The 25,702-nt window shown below is 36.3% G+C and overlaps 1 protein-coding gene across 8 annotated transcripts in view; it reads right to left on the reverse strand.

Moving 5' to 3' along the window:
• Positions 1–887: 887 nt before the first annotated feature.
• Positions 888–25,702, reverse strand: part of LOC149542351 (callose synthase 3-like) — a 167,556-nt gene continuing 142,741 nt past the window's right edge. For all 8 annotated transcript variants that reach the window (XM_089797320.1, XM_089797319.1, XM_089797324.1 and 5 more), the window contains 3 exons: positions 2,134–2,184; positions 1,793–1,978; positions 888–1,662 (listed from right to left, as the gene is read on the reverse strand). In XM_089797320.1, coding sequence (XP_089653446.1) covers positions 1,414–1,662; positions 1,793–1,978; positions 2,134–2,184 — 486 coding nt within the window. In that variant the 3' untranslated portion in view covers positions 888–1,413. The remainder of the gene's footprint in view (positions 1,663–1,792; positions 1,979–2,133; positions 2,185–25,702) is intronic.

The following is a 25,702-nucleotide window of genomic DNA, read 5'->3' on the forward strand; positions in this document are numbered from 1 at the left end:
ATCCCTTCCTGAAGGAAGCCCTCCACGGTGTAAACATTGTAGCTGGACACCCTTTTCTTCCTCTTCACTTCGGGATCATTAATTCCCCAGAACTTGGAGGAAGACGAAGAAGATGACTGATTCATAGCCACGACACTGTTGTAACTAATGGTCTTGTAGCCGTTGATGTGCATGTGTGTGCAGCAGGCAGAACCTAGGAGATCCTAATTGCACCGATGTTGAAGCTTCCGGTGCTTACCTTAAACTGCGGGATAACAAAAAATCTGGCAGCAGAACTGATAAATGACCCAGTAGTCACCGACTTACACGGTAGCTTACCAGCTGACTAAATTAATATCAACGATGGGTTTCATTGCCAGTTGTCCTTATCTCCATTTTAAAGCATTTTTCTGAATTTAAAATATAATTTTATCCGTAGCTAAATTGGCGAAACCCAATAAGAAATTAGAAATTTAAGGAAAAAAAATATTGAAAGTAAAACTCACCAAGCCTTCGAAATCTTGAATTGTTTTATTGTCAAAATTAATTAGTAAGAACTAACCAAAACATTACTTCCCTGCCAATTAATTACTAAGAACTAACCAAAACATCAGTTCCCTGCCTATTAGGAACTAACCAAAACATTAGTTAGCTACCTATTATATATAATAGGCAGAAACATAAATATTTTTGTCAAATATTATGCTCAATTCTAAAATCAAAAATCATAGAGATCTGATCTGGACTACAATTCTTATTCTAGACCACTTACTTCAACAAGATTCCAGATTCTTGTTCTAGATTTTAAGAATAATTTAGAAAAGCTCTCCTCACATACTATTCCAATTCAAATTATCCTGAACTAAACATATATGATCTCTTTACAGATACTCAGCAAACAGCATCAATGTCACCCAAATAGTATGATTTATATAAGATAGAAGCAACATATAACACAATGTTTATTGATCTTGTGAGCTAAATTAAAATTTTCATTCCCATGATTTCAGTTGCCTTCAGAAACAAATTTGGAGGTTATGCGTTATACAGAGCACTCCTCAATATTCACATTGTGGACTGACTCCAAACCAAACATCTACAAATATAATATGGATTATCTGTGACAAGATATTAAGCTTTAAAATAGGAGGATCTAATAAGGGAATAAAGCATGGTAAGAGTAACATATTCATGTCTGCTCAAAGAGAGTCCAGCAGCAGAAGCTAATGTCATTTGCCAAACAGTACGTAGACTTTGACTGCAGTGAAAGTAGTTAGTTCTGTGTTCCGCTGAAGCTGAATCACCACCATATCCAGACCATTTTACTGCTGTACCCATTGCATGTGGAGGATCCAGTGGCTTCATTCCATAACTTAATGGGCATGCCTGTTACAATATTTTCACATACCGCACTGAAGCAGTACATAGCTGGTCTCACTCTTTACTTGTTGCCGACCAATCCTTCTTTCTACCGGCAAGAATACGTGAAATTTGCAAACCTCTGCTAAAGGCTTGATTGAAAAGCAGACGAGTTTGGAACTCTGAAACAAATGGAAACCAGGCCAATACAGCAACGGGTGTAAAGACCAGAAGTCCCATTATAAATTCATATACTCGCGCAAGAGCCCGAATGGAATCCCAAAATCCTATGCGGTACACAAGTGGCTTACAGGCTTGCGCAATCTATATAGAAATGAAGTTAGAAAACTAAACATAAATCTCCATAACAAAGTTGCTATCAATTAATTTTATGGTTAGTCAGGCGTTCACTAGAAAACTTACAAATAGTACCATAATGAAAGAATCATCTTACCTGAAGCAAAGCCCATCCAGTGGGCATGAAGGCAAGAATACATGCAAACAAGTCTTTCAATGTCATATTACAAACGACATAGAGAACAATTAAAATTGCCACGAATCCAATGAAAAGAAGGCCCTTCAGAAGCCGAAACATAAGTTGAAAATCAGCACTGAATTTTCGTCTTCCCATTGATACAGTCTGCAATAACAATGATTTCCATTTGATTAGAATATGATTGAAGGATAAAGTAACGGTTATTACCAAGAACCCTTTTTTAACAAAGAATTTAGTCCAATGCTTTCTCTCAAAGACCTTAAGAACATGATATAGGTCTTACAGGTTGAACATTTTACCTTCAGTACCAATAAAACTACAACTATGACAAGCCACGATAGTCCATATACCTGCAAATTAAGCATTGCTAGAAAAGTTAGCAATTAAATACAAGGAAAGAAAAACTGTTTTACATCTCAATCCCATACAAAACCCATTTAAAACATGTCAAAATTACTCAGATTAATCTTCCTGAACCAGGCCTCTTTCCAGTGACATATTTTGTCCTTACTCGAATGGCTTTCAAGCATCTTATCCTCAGAATACAAAAATGTTTCATAAATATGCTTTAAAACGACTACCTGAAACACCTAAACAAGCTTCAGATCTTAAATAAATTAGCCGCTGAGATATTGGACTCATAACATGCACGTCAAGCAATGTTGAAAAAAAATAAAAGCCTTGACCATTATTATCGTCAAGATAGTAAATTTATAGAAGTACATAGATGGATAGCTGACCATATATGTTCTTCCTTTCAATCAGTTTATTGACTATGACTATGTAACAGGGGGAGATTTCAAAGCCATTTTGGATGTCAGGGAAAAGAGTGGATGCATCCAACATGAATCCCAATCCCTGAGAGACTTTAGAGATTGGTTCAATAATAACAATCTGCTGGACATTAAAATGAGCAATGGCACTTTCACCTGAAACAATAGAAGAGATAGATTTAGCCACACTGTGGAAAAATTAGAGAGATTTTTGTTCGAAGGGGATCTTAGCCCCTTTGACAGGACCCTTTCTGCAACTATCCTTACGTGTCCTGGTTCTGATCATTTCCTAGTCAAATTAGCCATGGAGGATGGGTGTAAATCTTCTAAGAACCCCTTCAAGTTTGAAAACATGTGATTTCATTGTAAGTATTTTAAAATTTACTAGAACAATAGTGGGTAGAGAATAGCTTGGAGGATTCCAACAGTTCTCTTTTGTGTTTAAACTTTTAAATCTCTTAAAAACAAAATTCTGAAATGGAACAAAGAGCACTTAAAAAATATCTTTGAATAAAAAATCACTGTAGAAAATGAAATTCAGAACTCAAATGAAGATGTAATAATATCAGGAATGTATAGCAAAAGTTATCAGAAAAACTGTTGTTAGCTGAATATGAAGACTTACTAGCGAAAAAAGAGATATTTTGGAAACTAAAATTCAGAGAAACCTGGTTATCTGACAGATAAAAACACCACATTCTCTTATAACAGTACTAAAAGCAGAAGAAATATATATTGAATTCTGAAAATTAAAAACACAAGAGTGGATGTCCATAAAGACCCTCAAGCTTCAGCAAAGCAATTTGTAGACTTTTACTCAATACTCTTAATAATTGGGACCATGCTAATAAGCATGCCGAACAACAATTTTATCCCAAACCTAATAACTGAAAATGACAATCTTTATCAATAATCATAAATTTTCCTTTGATGAAATAAAGACAGACTTATTTCAACTCCATCCTAAAAAAGATCCTGGCCTAGATGGCTTCCAAGAAGCCTTTTCCAGAAATTTTAGCACTTTTTGGGAAAGGAACTTTGGGTAGCCATTGAAGCCACCAGGAACACACGTCGGTTGCTCGCTGAGATCAACAATACTGTAAGAATTTGCCTTAGGGAAAAATAACACTAAGATCAAGAAGCTCAAGCACTAGCAAAATATGTACCAATAATGTATGATCATAATAACAATAATGAGAATGAATATTATATTAAATACACACTAGAAGTGTCTGTATATAAAGGCATCTAGAATGACTAGGAGTCAACAGAGTGATAAGCCTCACAACTAAGCACATGTCCACCAAGAGTAGATTATCCTCCATTGAGCACAGGAGTTTGTGTGATGATGAGAGGATAAGCTTACATAGGTGTATCTCGTAAAGAGATGTTGTAGACACCATGTGCTCAATTGGAGTACAAACAAATGTGTTGTCTACATGACAACTCAAATGAATATGCAAACTCCTGTGTTGTCAACAAGACAACTCATATGACTACGCATACTCTTAAGTGTCTATATGATAATTAATAAAATAATGCATTTAACCTAAGTAAACTTTAAGTGTAATAATAATTAATTATTTACACTAACACCCCCCCTTTAGTCCAACTTGCAGGAATGCACTTAAGCTCACAAAAGCTATGATGAAAATGCATGATGGGTCCCGGCTACTAGGCCATGTTAGGTACCCATGTACAAATGCAATGCTCTACATATGATGCAATCTGATGCAATGCAATGCAATCTCTCTGAAAACAGAGACAGAGGGAAAACCTTATGGGAAAAACCCTCCTCCAAAAAGAGAGATAAGTACAATAAAAGAAAATGAAGAGAAAAGTCAAGTGACTCCCCTTTTTGAAATATCATGCACCCCCAAGAGATCGCGCAAATGGATCTACTTGACCTTAGTGAAGGGTTTGGTGAAGATATCTGACACTTGCTCTACTGTAGGACAATACTTCAATGCAATGACCTGCTCATGTATCAACTCTCTGATGTAGTGCATATGAACATCAATATGTTTGGTCCGCTGATGCTAAATTGGATGTTTTGAGATCTCAATAGCACTTTGATTATCACAATGAATGGGTTTAGGTATGTCAAATCCAAACTCCTTCAGAATATGTTGTAACCAAATAACTTTTGTAGTCACAATGACAACTCCTTGATACTCAACCTTAATCGAAGAAAGACCAATAGTATTTTGTTTCTTATTCTACCAACAAATGGGGTTGGAACCAAGATAAAACATGTAAACTGAAGTAGACTTGCGAGAATCAAGATCCCTTGCATAGTCTAAGTCTGTATATCCAACCAACTGAAGTGGAGTACCTGCTGCATAGTGTATCCCATGTGTATGTGTACCCTGTATGTAGTGCAAGATGTGTTTGGCGGCCTTCCAATGAAGCTCGGGTGGTTCTTGCATGAAGCGAGAAACCATGTTAACTACAAACGCTATGTCAGGGCATGTATGTGTCAAGTAGATGAGACTCCCAACCAACTGTCTATACAATGTAACATCAACAAGTGGAGTGGAACACTTGGCTTCTAAGTTAACACCACATAATTATGCTACTTGGAAAGAAAAGATAAAGGAACCATTAGTTGAAAAAGGTTTACTGCGTTATGTAATTGGTGCAGCAAAGAAACCTGATGATGATGCTAATGAGTCTCGTAAAGGAGACTAGGCATCAAAACAAGAAATGGCCCTAGAAAGAATATCTCAGATCCTGTCAAATATCACATCACGAACATTAACAATCCAATAGAAGTATAGGATAAACTTGAAGCATTGTATGGGATAGTAGATGAAGATATGGCCTACACCATTGAGGACAATCTTCTCAAATTGGATCCTAGGAATTTCGACACCATCAAAGAGTATCTTACCCAAGTAGACATGCATAGGGCACAACTTAAGGGTTGTGGTGAACCCATAAAGAATGGAAAGTTGATCAAACATGTGACGACTCATCTTCCTCCTAAATATGTCGCTTTTGTTTCAAGTTATAATACTCACAAGTTAACAATGGGTGGTGCCTTCACTAAGCCTTCATTAGAGTCATTTCCAGGAATGTTGGTCTTAGAACATGAAAAGTTAGCATGGGAATTCTCCAGTCTTCCAAAACCAAAGCCTTGGTAGCTAATGAAGGGAAGCAAGGTGGTAAAAATTCCAACAAGAAGCAAAAGCAGTGGAAGGCTATGCCACAAGATGACACACAACAATCTTCCTCTACGCATCAATCTTCCTCCACACAACAATCTTCTTCACAACAAGGCAAGTCTTTTTCCAAAAATAATAAGGGGAACAACTTCAACAAAAGGGAGAAGAAAACTTGTGCCTATTGTAAGAAGAATAGTCATGATGAACATGAGTGTAAGGATAAGCAAATTGATGAGTTGCTAAACTTAATGAGGAAAAATTAAATTGATCCAAATGCCTATAAAGATAAGGGATCTTCACCTACTTCAAAAGGTAACGGACAAGCTTTGGTAGCAAATACAAACAATTCTAAGGAATGGGTTCTTCATTCAAGAGCTACACATCATATGGGTGCTTCAAGGGAGCATTTTTCCTCTTTGAAACCATCACCTGTACCTTACATCTATGTGGTAAATGACACACAAGTGGAAGTTGAAGGAAAAGGGAATGTTGAGTTGGACAATGGAGTCTTCAAGGATGTTCTTCATGTTCCCAACCTTAGCACCAACCTTCTTTCAATCTACCAAATAACTCACTATGGATGTGGCAACAAAGTGGAGTTCCTTCCTGATTCAGTTGTGGTGGAAAATCTAAAGGATGATTCTATGGTGGCAATTGGAAAGGCTAATCATGATACAAAACTTTATTCTTTTTCTCATTTTGTGCCTAAGTCCACTTCCCTTGCCTTGTTGACCCACTCAAATTCACAAAGTAAACTATGGCATGAGAGGTTTGGACATCTCAATTACCACAACCTTCAACATCTTAGCAACAAGGATATGGTCATTGATCTACCTCAAGTCAAGTATTCAGAGGGTGTATGTTCAGGTTGTGAAGCAAGCAAGCATCTCAAAGAGAATTTTGACAAGGGGAAGTCTTGGAGAGCTACTGTTGTTCTTGAATTGGTTCATAGTGACGTAGCTAGCCCTTTTCCAATACCATCATTTAGAAAGGCTCGCTATGTTCTCACCTTCATTGATGACTTTTCATGCTACACTTGGGTCTTCTTTCTTGCTCATAAGAGTGAAGTGTTTGATAAGTTTATCACCTTCAAAGCTCAAGTTGAGAAGCAATCAGGGAAAGCCATCAAGATTCTACGAACAAATAATGGAAGGGAATATGTGAACTCAAGGCTTATAGACTTTTGTACTCATGAGGGCATTGATCTTTAACATTCAGTTGCATACATTCCACAACAAAATGGTGTTGTTGAAAGGAAGAATAGAACCCTTAAGGAGATGACCACTTGTATGCTACAACATAAGTCTCTAGATCAAGTTTTTTGGGCAGAAGCCATGTGTTGTGCCAATTTCATCCAAAACAAAAGTCCCCATAAGGCCTTAGATGGAATTACACCTTTTGAGGCTTGGTGTGGCAGAAACCCAAGTGTAAAATGCTTTAAAGTTTTTGGTTGTCCAGCATGGGCAAGGATACCTCCACAAAAACAGAAGGCATTGGAACCTCAAAGTAAACCTTGTATATTTGTTGGATATCCTAACCACCTTAAGGCATACAAACTCATGGATCCAAAGACACATGAAATTTTCTTTGAGAGGAGTGTTCACTTTGAAGAAACTTGTCCAAGTTTGGCTCCTTCAACTCCTCCTTCCTCCTTCATGGAAAGTGATGATAGTGATGATAGTGACTTGAAAGATGATATTCCTTCAACTTTGATTCGCAGGACACCACCCCCGCAGGGTCCACAAACAGTTGAGGATATTCCTCCTCCTTCTTCCACTAGACCTCGTTGGGCACAACAAACACTTGATTCAGCAGGTTCATTGGTGGGGAATCCTTCAGATACTAGGAGGACAAGGTCACAACACAAATAATTTCCACATGCATATATTTCCATTGCTTCTGATCCACAGTCATTTAAGGAAGCATTAGGTGTTCCTGAGTGGGACAAGGCCATGGAGGAAGAATATAACTCTTAAATGAAAAACAACACTTGGGACTTAGTTCCTCTTTCTAAGGGAAGAAAGTTGGTTCAGTGTAAGTGGATCTATCGAACCACGTTTGTAGCGGATGGAAGTGTGGATAAATATAAGGCTAGACTTGTTGCCAAAGGTTTCTCACAGGTTCCTGGTATTGACTATACTAAGACCTTTGCACCGGTAGCTAAGATGAACTCCATTGGTTTGACACTAGCTATTGCAGCAGCTCATGGTTGGGTTGTTCATCAGATGAATGTGAAGAGTGCATTCTTGTATGGTGATCTTCTTGAAGAGATCTATATGGAGCAACCTCAGGGATTCATACAAGATTCATCAAATAGCTTTTCAACACTGATTCCCAAGAAAGCTAACTAGGAGACTCTAGAACTACCTCCTTATGCTATACAATTTATAAGATCCATTCAAAGGCAATGACAAACAGACTTACAATATATCTGCCCAAATTACCTCTTAGGAACAAGCTGGTCTCATTCCAGGGAGATCCATCTTCAATAGTATTATTATAAATCAAGAAACCATTCACTCTGCCTAGCAAATAAAGATCCATGTATGCTTATTAGGTTAGACATTCAGATGGCTTTGACAAAGTTGACTTAATGTCCCCAATTTTAATAAAGTATTTTAATTAATTAGCAAGGGGGACCATTTTGTATTAATTGTTGTCATGTTGGCATTCTTTTGTAAATCCTCAAGAGTTTCTCAAGAGGGGTACTTATGACTAACATGTAGGAAGTTATTAGTATGCAATTTGGATATTTTGTTTGTACTACGAATTCCAATTAGAGTTCTTGTTTGTTATTTCAGAGATGAAAGATCCTCCATAATTAGTGTTTGCAGTTTTCGTGATTCACAGAAACCCTAGTCTACCATTAGAAAAATCACTTTGATATTTCACTATGTCAAATTTGTTAATCATCTTCATTTGGAGGCAAATCCGTAATTGCTCAACTCTTATCTAAGGCCATTGTAATCTGAAGTTCTTTCATCGTCTAAAAATAAATATATTTGCATCATTGGCTTCTAGCAAGAACCAATTCGTGCTCCATCTTGTAATCTAGAGTACTATCATTGTTTAATCTGGATTATTTCTGTGTCATTGGCATTATGCCGACAAATCAATCTGGTGCTTCATTTGTGCTAATTTGTAAATTAGAGTTGTATAGTGCATTTGCTCAAAATTCCCTCAAAATAATACTATTAATTCATTACTTTCCAAAATACAAATTCAGTCCAAAAGATATGGGCATTTGTATGCAGAAAGATCCTATGCTAGAAGGGAAGACTTGTCCTTACAACATGTGTTGACCAAAGGGCTACAACACCACCGCAAACATACAAGTTGGTCAAGTGTGAGGGGTGCTAAACATCTGTATGCACAGGAAAAGGGCACTCATCTGCCATAGCAAAGACTATCATACAACCGTACTTGCCATGTCAACAATAGCAAAGATCAAGGCACCATACAACAAATAATTAGCCCCACTATATGGACAATAAAGGTTACCATACAAGAAGCAGAGGTTTCAACGATTGTGTATGTAGACAAGACAAACACTTCCCAACATATCTTACATTGACAGTACAATTGTAAAGCATTGTTATGAACCGTTACATAAATGTGATTCGTGCGTGTATGTTAGTTACTCCCATAGGGCATTACAAGCGTATCAAATTGGTCATCTTGGCCACCTGTTGGGAACTTAGATCAAATCATGGCACCCAATGATGGACAATGGAGGTTGAATGCAATACAAAACATTGGCAAAGAGCTTAACAATGGTGTTTATCTTCCATTTGATATTTTGGAAGCCTATTTATGTAGGGTAGACCAATCACCTTCAAAATCTATACAGAGGACCCTTGCTCCAATTAAGATTGGCTTAAGTCAACCAACATTATTGAGACGACATGGTGAGGACATTGAACTAGCAGCAATGGCATGTCAAAGTGAAGTTTTGAGGATCAACACTTATCATGGTGTCAGAGCCTTGTAACTAGAAGGTTTCTACAAATTTGAACTTGAATCAGACTTAGATTGTACCTTTACTATGCTTGTTGTAGATAATCTTCAATATCCAGTCTTGTTTGAATGGAGAAATATAATTCTGAAATTGCTTTTAATTTCTGCAAGTCATCTTAGGGCAGTATTGATTAAGGAGCAGACATCTATGTTTTTGTGTGTCCTTGAACCTTCAACCACACCCTACCTAAATAACATACCAAAAGGGCATGTCCCTTTAAGGGACATGACCTTGTCTAGGTTGGCCTAGAATGCTTCCTCAAGATCGCCACCCAATCAAGGTAAAGAACGTGTAAATAAACTTAACTAAAACTAGTTAAGTTTAACAAAATTATTTAATAGAAGGGATGCTGATCATGTCTAGAAAGAACAATATATATTTTAGGCATTTCAGAAGGTATTTGAACAATGCTAAGGTCTGTACGATCTACACATTCAGACCAGTATGTGATTAGAATTATACTTTTAACACTCCCTCTTAACTTGATACTCATACTGAGAGATAATATATCTAGCAACATCAATTACAATGAATAAGCATAGAATAAAACTCTATATCTATCTAAATCTTCTTCTTAGCATGTCGTATTTTTGAACACATGATCCTATGTCATATTACTATATCTGTGATACGACAAATCACTTATAATAGTGATAACAGTATTGCAATGAATACAATATACAGAATAACATCTGGAGAATAAGTAAATTCTTCATTTATCCAAGTTGTGACTCATAGGTACTGGCATTCCTATATCAAAATGTGATCCTGAGTTAAGATCTACCAGAACATAGGATAAACTCTGGAGAATAATAAAATTCTTTCTTTATCCAAATTGTGACTTACAGGCATAAAAATGCCTACATCACAATATGATCTTGAACTCATCTAGATCTGACAATAGAGCTCTACTGTTTAGCACATTATCTAAGAGATCGTCATCTCTCATAATGTCTTTCATACAACTGTTCATTATCTCAGAGATCATCACCTCTTAGATAATAAATACAAATGGTGGAGCCCATAACAGTGAATAGCCTGACAATATAATTATTTTATTAATAACTTAAAGAATACAAAAATTACATGATTCAACCATACCAAGTTTTTTCCTAAAGTGATCTTTCTTCACTTGAGAGAGACGTTTGGTAAGAATATCTATTGTCTAATCTGCAATACAAATGTATTCTAATTTTATAGTTTCTTGTCTACCATATGTGCTGTGAGGTTTTCACACCATCGCCCCAAAATTTTGGGGACCCCCTTTTTTTTCAATTGCCTTAGCAATTTTTCGGTCCACAGGTTTCAAATTTGAGGATTTCACGCCTTGGACACTTTCAAGCCAATGGGAGAGACTTAGCTTATTTTCATCCCATTTTTTCTTAACCTGATTTTCTAGAGCCACCAATTCTATCCTTAGGCCGAACAAATTTCAAAGTTAATTCCAACTTAGTGGGATAAAATTGTAAATTTTGTACTTAGACATTTTCTTTTGAAAATTTGGATAATTTTCAAAAAAAAAAGAAAAAATTTTGTTATATTTGGTTTTGGAAAATCTTAAATTTTTCTTTGGTGAAAATTTAAATTTTGTAGAAATGAGGCTAAATTGCAAAAATCGATTTTTGACTCTAGAGGCAATTTTATTTTATTTTTGAAAAAAAGTTCTAATTGGCATAACAAAATCGATTTGGAGAAAATTTGCAAAAAATTGGCTTTAATAGATTAAAATTGGCTTGAAAATTTTTGCCTTTAATGAAATTGGTAATTTATTGAAAAATGGCTTTTGGTTAGCAAATATCCAATTTTAATGACGTATTAATTACTAAATCCTCATTAAATGAAAATATTTAACATCTCCAAGGCACCATTTAATTTCCTTTTGCAATTTAGAACTAATTGGCAATTTTTAAGTGCAATTTTCATCATGGCAAAATTAATATTTAGCTAAGTATTTAATTGTGGGCCATAATTTTGCATTAATTATTGTTTTTTTGCTCCCAGGGTCCAAGTCGGCTAGCTTGGAGAGAGTAAGAAAGTTGGGCATAAGAGGAGGCCTCTCTCCCATTTCTTCCTCACTTCTCACATCTCCTTCTCAAGGCGTTGGCGATTTTGCAAGAGCATATTTGCACTCTTCTTGCTTGGCGAATTTTGTGGAGGGCAAAATTTGTGGAAGGTTGAAATTTGTGGGAGCCGAATTTTATGGAAGCCGAATTTTGTAGAAGATAAAATTCTGATTTTTGCAAGAAGCTGTGATTTTTTGCCCTAGGTTGGGTAATTTTATTTGGAGGTGAAATACATGATAAATTTCTAATTTGCAAGAGGATTTGACGTTCTTGAGGTCTAGTCCTAATTTCGAAAAGTCGATATAAGATTATTGGTTAAGGTTAATTTTCATCATCTAGAGTTGCAAGGGGTCCTTAAGCTGACATCCTCCTTTTGTTCTAGTCTAAGGATTGCTTCCCTTGGTTCTACTTGCCTTCTAGTCCACCACTCTACCATCCCATAATAGAGCGACAAGCGTAGAGGATATTAGTGCAAGTAAGAATCCCAAGCGGACAAGACTAAGAAAGACAGAGGATATGATGCCCAAAATGCCCTTCTTCTCGAAAATGAAGAGAATAATCGACACCAATATCGCTACAGTGGACATCATACGGATGAAGGACAAACTAAAGGAAGGACAATCCCCCTTGGCTATTGGTAAAGGTAATTTCAAATCATTTAGAGTTGAAAGGGGTCCTTAAGCGGATTTCTCTCTTTCGTTCTAGTCTTAAGATTGCTTGCCTTGGTTCTACTTGCCTTCTGGTCCACCACTCTACCATCCCGTAATAGAGCGACGAGCATGGAGGATGTTAGTGCAAGTAAGAATCCCAAGCAGACAAGACTAAGAAAGCCAAAGAGGATATGATGCCCAAAATGCCCTTCTTCTCGAAAATGAAGAGAATAACCGACACCAATATCGATACAATGGACATGATACGGATGAAGGAAAGACTGAAGGAAGGACAATCCCCCTTGGCAAAGAGGATATCAATGAGACAGGTTTTGGATCGAGGTTGGATGAGTTGAGAAAGGTTGCTATCAAGAAAAGGCATTTGGGCACCCTTTCCTCTCTCAGTGCTTTTATTGGATTTGCGAAAGAATATGAGAAGGATCATGAAAGGATACTACAAGCAGCGAGCAGCATGGCAAAGTTAGCGGAACTCAGGGCAAAGCACACACCTTGTCCTCCTATGGAAGAAGTTAACAAAAGGCTAGCTAAGTTCATTGCCTTAGCCAAGAAAATGAAAGAAAAGGGAAGAGTTATATTAGAAGATCATTTGATGCAAGCCCAAGTGGCAATTTCTCTTTCTTCTAGAATGGGACAAGTGTCTATTTCTGATTGGCCACCATTTTGGTGCCTTTTCATTGGTTGCCACTTTTTGCACTTTTTTCATTGGCCCATTGATGAGGTGGCAGCTTCTCATTGGCCGATGGAGTGGCAACCCTAGTTAGGGTTTTGAGGATACAATCTGGATCGTTGATCTTGTTTTGATCTCCACCGTCCATTGTATTTTTGGCCCCTATAAAAGGCCATTTGCTCTCATTTGTAAAAAGTTGGAGAAATTGTTACGAAGATAATACCAAAATTGCTCTCTTCTTCATTGTTGCGATTTGCATGTTGATTAAAAACATTTGGTGTTATTGCATGTTTTCTACTTCCACTTAGATTTCTTTTCAAGTTGTTAAAGTTGGTTTCATTTCAAGTTGTTTAAGTGAGGTTAAAGTAGATGAATAGTTGTATGGTAGCATTGGTAAATGTTTGATAGGGATCAATATTATACCACTAGCATACTAGCGGCTAGTTGGGAAGCTCTGTGTGGTAAACTAGTTTATTATTCCTTTGAATCATTGCACCTGTGGAAGTGAGGCCGCTGGTCAACTCCATTAGGTTCAATCCCCGTCCAGTTGCTAACCTTCCATTCATAGGAGTAGGAGTAGAATAGTGAGTAGCTGGGTAGTCGAAGTTTAGGGAAAGAAGTTAGAGTAGGTCGAGTATCAGAACACACCCATTCACCCTCCACCACCATCGCTTTCCCATCAACATCACCATTGGCAGACACATCCTCCATCATCGCCACCATCAACATTATTTGCCTCCGCGCATTTCACAAACCGAGCCACCATCACCTTCATCCCACCAAAGTACAAGTCACCCTCAACAATTTGCGTAAGGCCGCCTACGTGATTACCAGCGAATCACAGCGATAAAACTGAGCGAGTATCCAACGGTGGAAGGAACACTGGAGCTATTGCTTATGTCTTCATGAGTAATAACTTTTCAAGAGAGGAGTTGCATGTTTGATATCCCATATTGAATATTCAAATCCTAATATGTTATGTAAGTGATACAAAACTCGCATCAACAATATCTTGTACATAATGGTAAGGAATTTCAATATGATTGGACCTGTCATGAAAAACTGGATTTACAGAAAGCTTGATGGAACTCTGATTATCACAATGACTAATCGTAGGATTCATGGCTTGATCAAATAGTCCCACAAGTAACTTTCTAAGCCAAACTAGTTCCAGAGAGGCCATCACTGCTGCAATGTATTCAGCTTTTGTGGAACTTTGTGCTACTGAAGACTATTTTCTACATATCCATGATATCATTACTGATCCTAAACTAAAACAACATCCTGAAGTACTTTTTCTATCCTTAACACTTCCACCCCAATCTGAATCTGTTAATCCATGTAAATCCAAGTCAACTTTCTCATATTTGAGACCAAGGTTAAGAGTGCCTTGTAAGTATCTCATAATGTGTTTGATTGCAACTAGGTGAATCTCCTTTAGCTCACACATAAACTGACTTAAGGCGTTAAGAGCATAGCAAATATCAAGTATTGTATTTACCAAGTACATAAGGGACCCAATCCTCTATCTGTAGAGAGTAGAATCTATGAAAGGTGATTCTATTGCTACTTCTTAAAGTTTTATGTAGATTAGTCTCCATTGGTGAAGACATAGACTTGCAATTCCACATTCCAAATCTCTTCAAGCTATCTGATGTATACTTCCCTTGATTAAGTAAAATGTTGTCAAAATTCTGCCTTACTTCCAGTCCTAGGAAGTAATGGACTCCCAAATCTTTCATCTCAAATTTTCTAATTAGATCTTTCTTGCATTGATCTATGAGATGATCATAACTATTATTAGTAAATCAACAACTTACAGTATCAAAATCGCTTTATCATCTTTATCCCTTTTATAATATAAAGTTGGATCAGCTTCATTTTTGGAGAATCCTAAGCCAGTGAGATAATAATTCTTTGATACCAAGCCCTTGGAGCCTGTTTAAGCCCATAGAGAGCTTTCTTGAGCTTGCAAACAAAAACTTTAGGATCATGAGTTTCAAATCCTTCAGGTTGCTCCAAATATACCTCTTCTGTAATCTCTCCATTCAGAAATAATTTTTTTACATCCGTCAAATGTACTTTCCATCCCTTCGATGCTCCAATAGCTGGGATTGCTCTTACAGAGTTGTACCTGGCAACAAGAGAAAATGTTTCTTCATAATCAATCCCTGCTTTCTGAGAGAACCCCCTGGCTACAAATCTGGCTTTATATTTTTCAATGCTACCATCAGTAGCATACTTTATTTTAAATATCCACTTGGAAGAAACAACAAATTTTCCTTCAGATCTAGGAACAATTTCCCAAACATCATTCTTCATAATGGATTGGTATTCTTGTGTCATAGCACCCTTCCAAGCTGTATGTTTAATAGCATCTGAAACATTGGTCGGTTTCGATTTAGACAAATCATTCATGTTTGTTGTATAACTAAAAAATCTTTTGGGTCTTTTGCTTTATCTGATTGTTCCAAATGGTGCAACAAAGTCTTGTGCTTCCTCTATTGTCTTAGTGGCCCCATGTGGTCTTTTCTTAGAATTTTGAGTTTCTCCAAGTTTGAGATTTTGAATTTTATCTTCAATTTCTTCAATGTTCTCCCTTTGAGACTCAGATTCAGTATTTCTTACAAAACTAGGCAAGGGAGAGGCATCTTCAAAACTTAGGGCTCTCTTGAATGCTCAATCTTCTTCAAAATTACATCCATCCTAAGTTCAATATTTTTCTGACCAGGTATGAAAATCTTATATGCTTTAGATGTTTCATTATACCCTACAAAAATACCTTTCAGCCCGGAGGGTTCTAACTTGTTTCTCTTTTCTTTCGAAACATGTATATAAACTAGGCACCCAAAAATCCTACGATGACTTATATTGGGTTTAACTTTAGTAAAGACTTCTTCAAGAGTTTTACCTCAAAGGTAGGAGTGAGGACTTCTGTTTTGAATATAGACAGCATTACAAGAGGCTTCTACCCAAAGATAATATTCTAAATTTTGATCAAATATCATAGCTCTTGCAACTTCTATAATTGTTCTATTCTTCCTTTCTACTACCTTGTTTTGTTGTGGGTTATAAAGAACAGTATAATCCCTCTTAAATCCTGTTTCTTTACAAAACTCTTTAAACAAATCAAAAGTATATTCCCCTCCATTATCAGTCCTAAGAGTTTTAGTTTTATGTCCTAAAAAGTTTTAAGTTATAGGATTTCTTCTGATTCTTTGCATTTTAAGAAATAAATCCAAGTTTTTGTAGAGAAGTCTTCTATAAAATGTATATAGTACCAGAATCCTCCAAGAGAAGGAACAAACATAGGTCCACATAAATCTAAGTGGATTAATTCCAAAACATTGTTAGTTTTTTTTAGTGCTATCATGAAATGGACTTTTGTTGTTCTTACCCAAAGCGCATCCTTTGCATATGCTTGAGTGATCTTTATTCAGTTTAGGTAAAATAGTAACCATCTTCTCCTAAGTTGATAAGGTTTTGAAATTTAGATGTCCTAACCTTCTATGCCATATTTCGTTTAAATGAACAGCTTTATGAATTAAGGCTTGAATAGATCGATTAGGTTCTGAATTCAATTCATACAAGTACCCTTTTCTTTGACCAATCAATTTTGGTTTCTTAAATGAGGAGTTTTGAGCCCATGTTATTACTTTACCATCCATGAATGCAACATTATGTCCATCATCTTCAAGTGTTGTAACCGAGATTAGATTCCTTTTTATTCCTGGTACATAGAGTACTCCTTTGAGAAGAAGAGAATTACTCGACTTTAGTTTCAAAGTGCAATTTCCAATTGCTTTAACGGAATGTGTTGAATTATCACCAATGGTGACTTCGCCATTAACCTTTTCTGATATAGAGTCTAGTGCTTCTTTGTATCTTGTAATATGTCAAGACAATCCACTATCAATCACCCAAGCTTTACTTGAGACTTCATTTGATAGTGCCCAATACAATACACGATTCACAGGATCATAGTTATCTTCTTCCCTAATAATCTTTGTACAATTCACTTATTGTTTAGAATTCTCATGGCAATTAGATCTTAGTGTCTAAAATTTTCACATCTAAAGCATTTTATTTTGGATAGATCTTTCTTGGGTTTGTCATTCTTTTGATTACATTTTTTCTTCTTGAAGTGTTTTTTCTTGCCTTTATAGGAATTTGTATTAAGAACGTTTGTTTTCAATTTTCCTCCTGAAGACAATCTCCCTTAAGTCTATTGAAGTCAGGAAAATTATCTCTAGCACTTACTCCTCGTGCAAATGTTTCCCATGAATCTGGTAATCCATCTATAGCCATTAGTGTTAGTTCTATGTCATTAATGATGGTTCCTATACTTGCAAGTTCATCTCTTAAACTAACAACCCTTAGAAAGTAAGAATTCATCGATTCTCCCTTCTTTATTTATATATGATTTAGTTGCCTTTTTAGTGCTAGAACTCTGGTTGCATTGTTAACCTCATATGCATTTAGTAATGCATTCATCATATCAAATGTTGTTTGATGTTTCGTTAGCATGGGTACTATATCATTTTTAGCCCCATCTAATATGATCTGTACAACTTTCCTGTTTCTTTTACTCTAGATAGTTTTATGAGGTTCAACAATAGGTTGTTTGGATGCTGAATCAACAAATTGTTTAATATCATTTTCTTCAAGAATCATGAATTTCCAATTTCCAAGCATCAAAGTGTTATTTCCCATCAAACTTGTCCTCGAGTTTGATTGTGTATACCATTGAAGATAGGAAAATGATGCTAGATAAGTATCAAGTCTGATTATTTAATTTGCAGAGCCTAGGTTTGACTACTAGAGCTCTGATACCATGTAGAGTTTTTGCAAATTCTAAACTTGATTCAGACTTAGATTGTACCTTTACTATGCTTGTTGTAGATAATCTTCAATATCCAATCTTGTTTGAATGAAGAAATATAATTCCGGAATTGCTTTTAATTTCTGCAAGTCATCTTAGGGCAGTATTGATTAAGGAGAAAACTTCTATGTTTTTGTGTGTCCTTAAACCTTCAACCACACCAATACCTAAATACCATACCAAAAGGGCATGTCCCTTTAAGGGACATGACCCTGTCTAGGTCGGCCTAGAATGCTTCCTCAAGATCGCCGCTCAATCAAGGTAAAGAACATGTAAATAAACTTAACTAAAACTAGTTAATGTTAACACAATTATTTACTAGAAGGGACGCCGATCATGTCTAGAAAGAACAATATAGATTTTAGGCATTTCATAAGGTATTTTAACAATGTTGAGGTCTGTCCGATCTGCACATTCAGACCAACATGTGATCAGAGTTATAGTTTTAACGATAACAACACCATGATAGAGATATTGGACTTCATCGTTGGCATCTTTCAGAGCCTTGATGGCATCGGTGGTGATCCATTTGGCAAGAGATTAAAATATTAGATAATTGTGCAAATATCAAAGTAACCTCCTCTTAGATCTTGAGTTCCAAGATTTGATCCATGATATGTTTCATCACTTTGTGGTCACAATCAAGAAATATCATGATACTAAAGTTTCGGTTGTTGCTAGAGGTTTTTCGCAATCTAAAATGTGTTCGTTCTATTGCAACTTGTAAATTAGTCAATAACATATTCAAGCATCGTGAGGAGAAACTAATGTCTCATTTGCACACAAGTGGTAGAAGGTACATGAAGACAATAAGAGTGATGCACTACATGAGCAGGATAAAGGCATGATCACACGATTCTTTCGGCCCATGAGGATCTGTTAGATCATGCTATTGCACTTACAAGTGGATGTTGGATACAATTGTTCAATTGTGTGTTGTCTTTGATGTTACACAAATGTCATATCAGTTATCAATCAGAGTCTACCAAGCTCAGATGGTCAGCAAGGCAAAAGACAAAGGTTACCGAATTCAGAAGATTTAGCAAAGGAAATTTAGTTGTTATCGAGCTAACCCGGCCATCAAGAGAAAATAATGCAGGAAACAGTTGCTACCGAGCATTCAAGGTTTAGCAAAGGAAATTCATTTGTTACCGAGCTCACTCGATCATCAAGAGAAAATAGAGCAGGAAACAGTTCTAACTGAGCTTTCATGGACAGTGAAGGAAATATAGGTCTTACCGAGTTCACTCGGTAGCCAAAGGATTTCGCAGAAATTGCAGTGTTAACCGAGTTGAGTCAGTTAACTCAGGAAATTATTTCTGGATGCAGTATTTACCGAGCAAGATCGGCCAGTGAAGGATTTCATTATTTTGTGAAATAAAGTTTATTTGTTTATTGTAATATTTGTAGCCGACTGATATATGGCTTATTGGTAAATGTAACTTGTGAATGAGCCAACTTGATAATCTGAATGGTATATATATGAGGTCAAGCTGCGAATTCTAAGTGTATGATGGATGTGAATGAGAAGGACTAAGAGCGAATTTTGAAGGATGATCAGAGATCATTGAGGAGCAGCAAAGCTATATTTGATCGATAAGGATCTAATAGTGCAAAATGGAGATCTGTTATTAGCAAATTTAGTTGCATCTCATTCAAGTCAATTCATTGTTACTTTCTAACCATTGTAGCAGTGATTTCAAATCTCTTAACAGAGTTGGTTTAACAGCCATTTTGTAAATCCTCTAACAAGATGACAGTTCAGTTGAATTGTTCTAAAGACCTCTAGCAAGGCCACTCCTAACAAGGTGATTAAATCCTCTAACAGGGTCACACCTAACAGTGTGCATTGTAACCTTTAACAGGGTTGGCTCCTAACAAGGCTCACTTCAGAAGAGTGAAAAATTGGTAGCTAGTTACTTGGTGGTTTTTCCCATATTGGGTTTCCACGTTAAATCTGGTGTCTCTTGTGTTCATTTTACTTTTGCATGCATATTAATAATTATGAATGCTAGATGATCAGCAACCAGTTAATCTACCAAGTTACAGCATTCTTACAGTGTTTACAGAGTATCAGCAGTAAATAGGTATTTAAAACATCTAAGGGATCTGTGGATTTGTTTTTGTGGTAACTGATTCACCCCTCCCCGCCCCCCCCTCTCAGTTACTCCATTTATAATTCCAACAGTGGAGAACACCTAAACATAAAAAGGTGAAGAGGACACTTGCTTGAGAATTGCCAAGTCAACATTGCCCAATCATGGAGACATGAGCTCTACCACTGATCCTTTTCTTGGGCAAGGCCTACAATTGGTTGATTATGGAATCCTTCCTTTTGTGCAACATGCAGTAAAAGTGACCATTCTGTTTCAGAAAAACTAGCAGCCACATGGGACAAACAGGATGCATATGAGCCTTGAGATCCTAGAACATTCTTGGGTGGAGATTAGAATGGCACAATGACGGGGTTGCTTGGATTCCAAGCATCGATGTGTTTGATGATTGACAACAATGGGAGATTACCAATAGGCTATATGATCCAAGAGGTATTCAAAAGAATGGATATTTCTGGCAATAATACTCACAAGGGTGGAACTCATGGAGAATGGGAATATGCCCAAACAATAGATATGCTTGAGGCTGATGATAGACCACCAACTAAGAGGCAACTTTTGCCAGTTGTAGTAAAGGGGGAAGATGGAGAAATCATTAGTGATTCAAAAGAAAAGGATGAAGGTAACGAACAAGACAAAATAGCAGATTTGAAGCAAGATGACAAGCAAGCCAATAGGAAACGTTCTAATTTACACAGTGGCATGAAGAGAGATAAAGGAATCTAGAGGGAGAAAGATGTCCAACCTGGTGAGAATGTGGCAAGGGTTCCCAAATCAACAGATTGGAAAATTCTAAGAGCTTCCCAAACTCTATGATTAAATCTTCCACACGATTTGACCAGCTGACAGGAATGATCGACTATGATCCTCTTCCTCTACTATTCAGGCTCTCCAACACCAAGGCAGGTATGCCTATTCCTCTACACTATTCTCTGTTAAGGCTGTTTTATAATAGATATGATTGTATTATAACTTATGCTTGATCTCTCAAGACAGGAATGAGTTTTTGAGAAAGATTTAATTGAGTACTTCACAATATAGCTTTACTTCTAATCATTCAATTGGATTTCGAGAATGATGAATGTTGTACATGTGTTTATATTTGATAGCTTGTCTATGTTGAATATTTTCTTACAAGTTCCTACTTGTAATCTTTTGATAGAGAATAATACACTCAAGAATGATAGACTAGTGTCTTCCTATTGGGTAATAGAGACAATTCCTTCCTTAACCCAACCATAATAAGACCAATTAGATGGAAATAATAGAGCCTATTATTCCTAATGATCAAATTGTAGAATAGCATAAATATCTTCCACACAAAAATTCCAAAAGCAACTTTACCTTCTAGGCATAAAATCAAGAAGGACTGATTAATTTGGAATGATCAGACCCAACACACCAAAGTCAAGAAAATATTGTTTTATGTTAATGATTCTAAGTCCTCCATACAACAAAATACTTGCAAAGTGTAGTAGAAAAAATAATAGTCATATTAATAAAAATGGGTTCTTGCTCTCGTTACATTTTTATTAGTTGTTTATGCATATTAGAGGTATATTAAGACTATTTCAGGTGTATATCATTGATTAATTGTCTAGAAGAGATGCAAAAACCCTCTTTAGTGCTTCAAAGTCCATTATTTATGCCCATCACTATATTTGTGTTCCGGTTTCACATTCTTCCATATGGGTAATACATAATACTTACATTGGTTTCTCTTGAATGCATGTTATAACCAACCTTTGTCTATGTTTGTAACTTCAAAATTTGCAAAAATTTAGGGTTTCAACAAATCCAAGCTTGGTAAAGAATAAAGGAGCTTGGACAAACCATACAAGCAATACATCACCGCACACAGACTCGACACCATCCAATACGATCATCAAACCATTTTGTACATCTTTGCATCTCACCATACACCTTGGGAGTCTATTGTGCGGACAACAATGGTTGTCATACAAATCTTTAGTGGCACCATACTCCCTATGCCAAGGTTAAGAGATCAACAAAATAGTTGAGTGTTAGATTAAAATCTTAGTGTGTTGTGCAAATATTTCCGCACAGAATTAAAGGGCATGGGTACATTACAGAAAGGGATTTCCAGGATGGAAAATTAGTAAGTTAACAGAAAACCAAAAAGAAATTAACCGACAACTACTCACCAATGTTGGAGCGGAACTTTATAGTGGGAAAAGTGCAGGACATTCTAGGGGCAGTTTACAAGAGAGCATGGATAATGTTCTAGAGTCACATAAATGGAGTTGTGGAGAACACGTGTTCCAAGGAGTGACGAAAATGCTTACTCTACAAATGGTTGTTTGCTTGACCAATTGTACAATTGTTTGAATTTGGTGTTTTCCCTCTAATTGGGCATGGGACTTGCCTGACTACAATTTCTTCATGTTAAGGGCTTCCCCGTAAAAGCAACAAGATCTACTTGAGTTATGTTGATGGTAAGCACGGTAGCATTAAATTTTTTTATCTGAACATCGATGTGGTTTATGGTTGGCTTCTAGACTTTGGACATGACAATATAGCACAACAAAACTTGAATGGCAATGTTTTATCAAGCTAACAGGACAGAAGCTTGGTACAATGGCAATGCCGACTGATACGAGTACAATAGCAATGTCGACTACCAAGTTACCGATTCAAATGGTGGCAATGTCGACTAGTACAATGGCAGTGTTGAATGACACGATGGTAATACCGACTAGCAATGTGGGAGCGTTGATTGGCATGGTGGCAATCTTGACTAGTACAATGGAGAGTGATGATTAGTGCAATGGCAATGCTAATTGGTACAGTAATAGTGGAGTGGAATGTGATTACTGAAAGCATTGGAGCCATGTTGATGCAACACCATCCTTATAGAAGTAACGAGATTTACTCGAGTTATGAAGAGATTAGTGTGCATGATCCCATCAAGGTCTTGGATCAAAGCATGGATGTGTTTTATGATCGACTTCAATAGTATCCTGGTGCCTTTAGACATCCGCAAGGTTTATACAAGAGTGGTTGTTACATCCCAAATTTTGTTTACCTTAAAAATGTTTCTATAGCTATTGAGATTTCATGTAAAGTCAGTTGACTAGTAAATTAGTTAAATATTAGGGCTTCGTGTGAAATGGAAAAGTTGGTCATTCATTATAATTTCATGGAAAGTGAAATTGTAGTTAGTTGTTATGATGTTTTATGAAATTGATTACCTATTATAGTAACTTTGATTTATAATGAGGAATATGTTATTATCATGGTAATTCTCTCTTTTTGCAGGAGCATGACGAAGGGGGGAAAGCATTGCCAAAGAGGGAATGGGGTAAGGGGCACCAATCCACCAATGAGCCAATAGCTTTGAGTTCTAATCACTATGGCTAAAGGCAAACGGTTAGGCAAGCAAGAGTATATTATAGATGATCATAAGCTAACCAAGTCAATATCGTTAAATAATAAAAGAAAATCGCTAAGCATGAATTAAACTAAGAACTAATGTGTTACCTTTATAAATTGGATTAATCTTAGAGCTTCCCGTGATATCTATAAGGTCTTAATATAATAGTAATATGGTATCTACATGTACTTGTACATGTATATACATATATGTGTATGTATGCGTAAATTCGAATGAGATGTACTTGAACATAGACACCCACTTAAAATGTGACATACACACTAGATACATTTACTTAAAATATCATGCATATATATACACGTGTACATGCATATACAAGTATAGGTAGATATTGGATGGTATTTTTAAATTAACACATTTAGAATGAAGTTATTATTTTCCATCCTTGGCAACGGTTTTAATATTATATCGTGTGCGGTCATATTCTTTAGCAGGCCTTTATATTTATTGATGACCATTTTAATTTTATGATGTTACCACATGTTACCGATGGCTCTTTGTTTTGTAACTCTTTTTCCCACCTTTACCTTTTTGATCGTAACCAAGCATGCAACCAAGAGAGACAAGATTTTATATGTGTGATGGCTCTTAATGAAAATCATTCACAATTACATATCAAAGAGATATCGCAATCACATATTGTTCTGAATTTCATACCATTGATGTCACATATTGCTCTGAATTTCATACCATCGCAGTCACATTGTTATGAGATTCATTCCATATTATACCACAGCAACATATCGTTCTGCAATTCATATCAGAGATTCCTCTTGCACACTGATTCTGCAAACCTATCATACCAAGCACATAGTGTCGTGATTTATTATTGAAGATTGCACATCGTTGGTTTCTACTCTGTGATTGCAACTCTAGAATCGTGGGATAATAGTAGTTCTAAATCAATCACCAGAAGGTGCCAAGAAGTTGTGCCAAGCATACCAGCTTCCTCCAACACAAGGAAGAGAAATTACCTTTCCAAGACATGCATTCTCTCTAAGTCATGATTCTTTTTCAATTATTGTATGAGTCTAGAAGCTTTAGCTTGGAAGTTAAAAGAAAGCAATGATATCATAGTAAGAGCCTAGCTCTTAATGAACAACTTATTTACTTATGTATGTTCTTGCAAATATGCACAAGATTTAGATAATCTGTTGTAACTAGTAATAATTTTCTTTTCAGAATTTTTGTTTTAAATTGGAAGAGATCCAACCAGTGCAATTCTTATACAGGGGTGTCTTCTATGCCCTCTGAGATAAGAGACAACACTCTTAGGAAGAGATCACAAAACAATCATAAAGCATCACCAAGGATGACCAACAAGGTCGAGATAAAGGGTGTGGATTGATAATTAATGAACAGTGGGTTATGTCTACATGATAAGAGAAAGAAATCAGCAACTAATAAACAAGTAATGAATATAAGCAACCTAAATTGAGCCAGCTCATGGTAGTCCAATGTATACGTCTTGTTTGTCTAGTTGAGCGATGGTTAATCAGCTACATAGTGCCCACACAAATCCTTGGCCAAGAATGGTTAGTGGCATGCTTGCTGCTGTGATCACTGGAGGTCAAGGATGCTAGCAATTGATAGATAGGTTGATGTAAGGTATCCATAGCCTAGTTGGATGCCTAGCCAACACTCTAACACCTAGATGCTCAACGGTAGGACAATAGCGTCCCAAACCTAATCCCAAGGTAGGGAGGGGCTTTCTCAGTTGAGATTGCGTGGGGATGCTTAAGGTACACAATTGGGAGATTAAGCCCTTGACAATGCTTCTCCTCTCCACCAGATACCAAGACTTGCAAAATATAAGAATATGCTCTACATGCAAGATAACTTCTTATCGGGTACTTTACTTTTATGTTTTTCGCATTTTCAATTGACCTACGTTTAGGACCTAGGTAATAAACGTAGTGAAATCAGTTATTCTTTTCAATAGACTAGGATTTATTTAATCTATTATATCCAATGTCCTTTCTTTTGAATACACAATTAGATTTATAATTGTATTCATGTAAATATGAAATGGTTGTTATAACTATCCTTCATGTGAATCTGAAATAAATGCTTATGCTTTTTTGTTAATTTAAATGAA

This window comes from Cupressus sempervirens, chromosome 8 (assembly GCF_028749045.1).
Source record: "Cupressus sempervirens isolate cs-2001-9-10 chromosome 8, ASM2874904v1, whole genome shotgun sequence".
NCBI classification, from domain to species: Eukaryota; Viridiplantae; Streptophyta; class Pinopsida; order Cupressales; family Cupressaceae; genus Cupressus; species Cupressus sempervirens.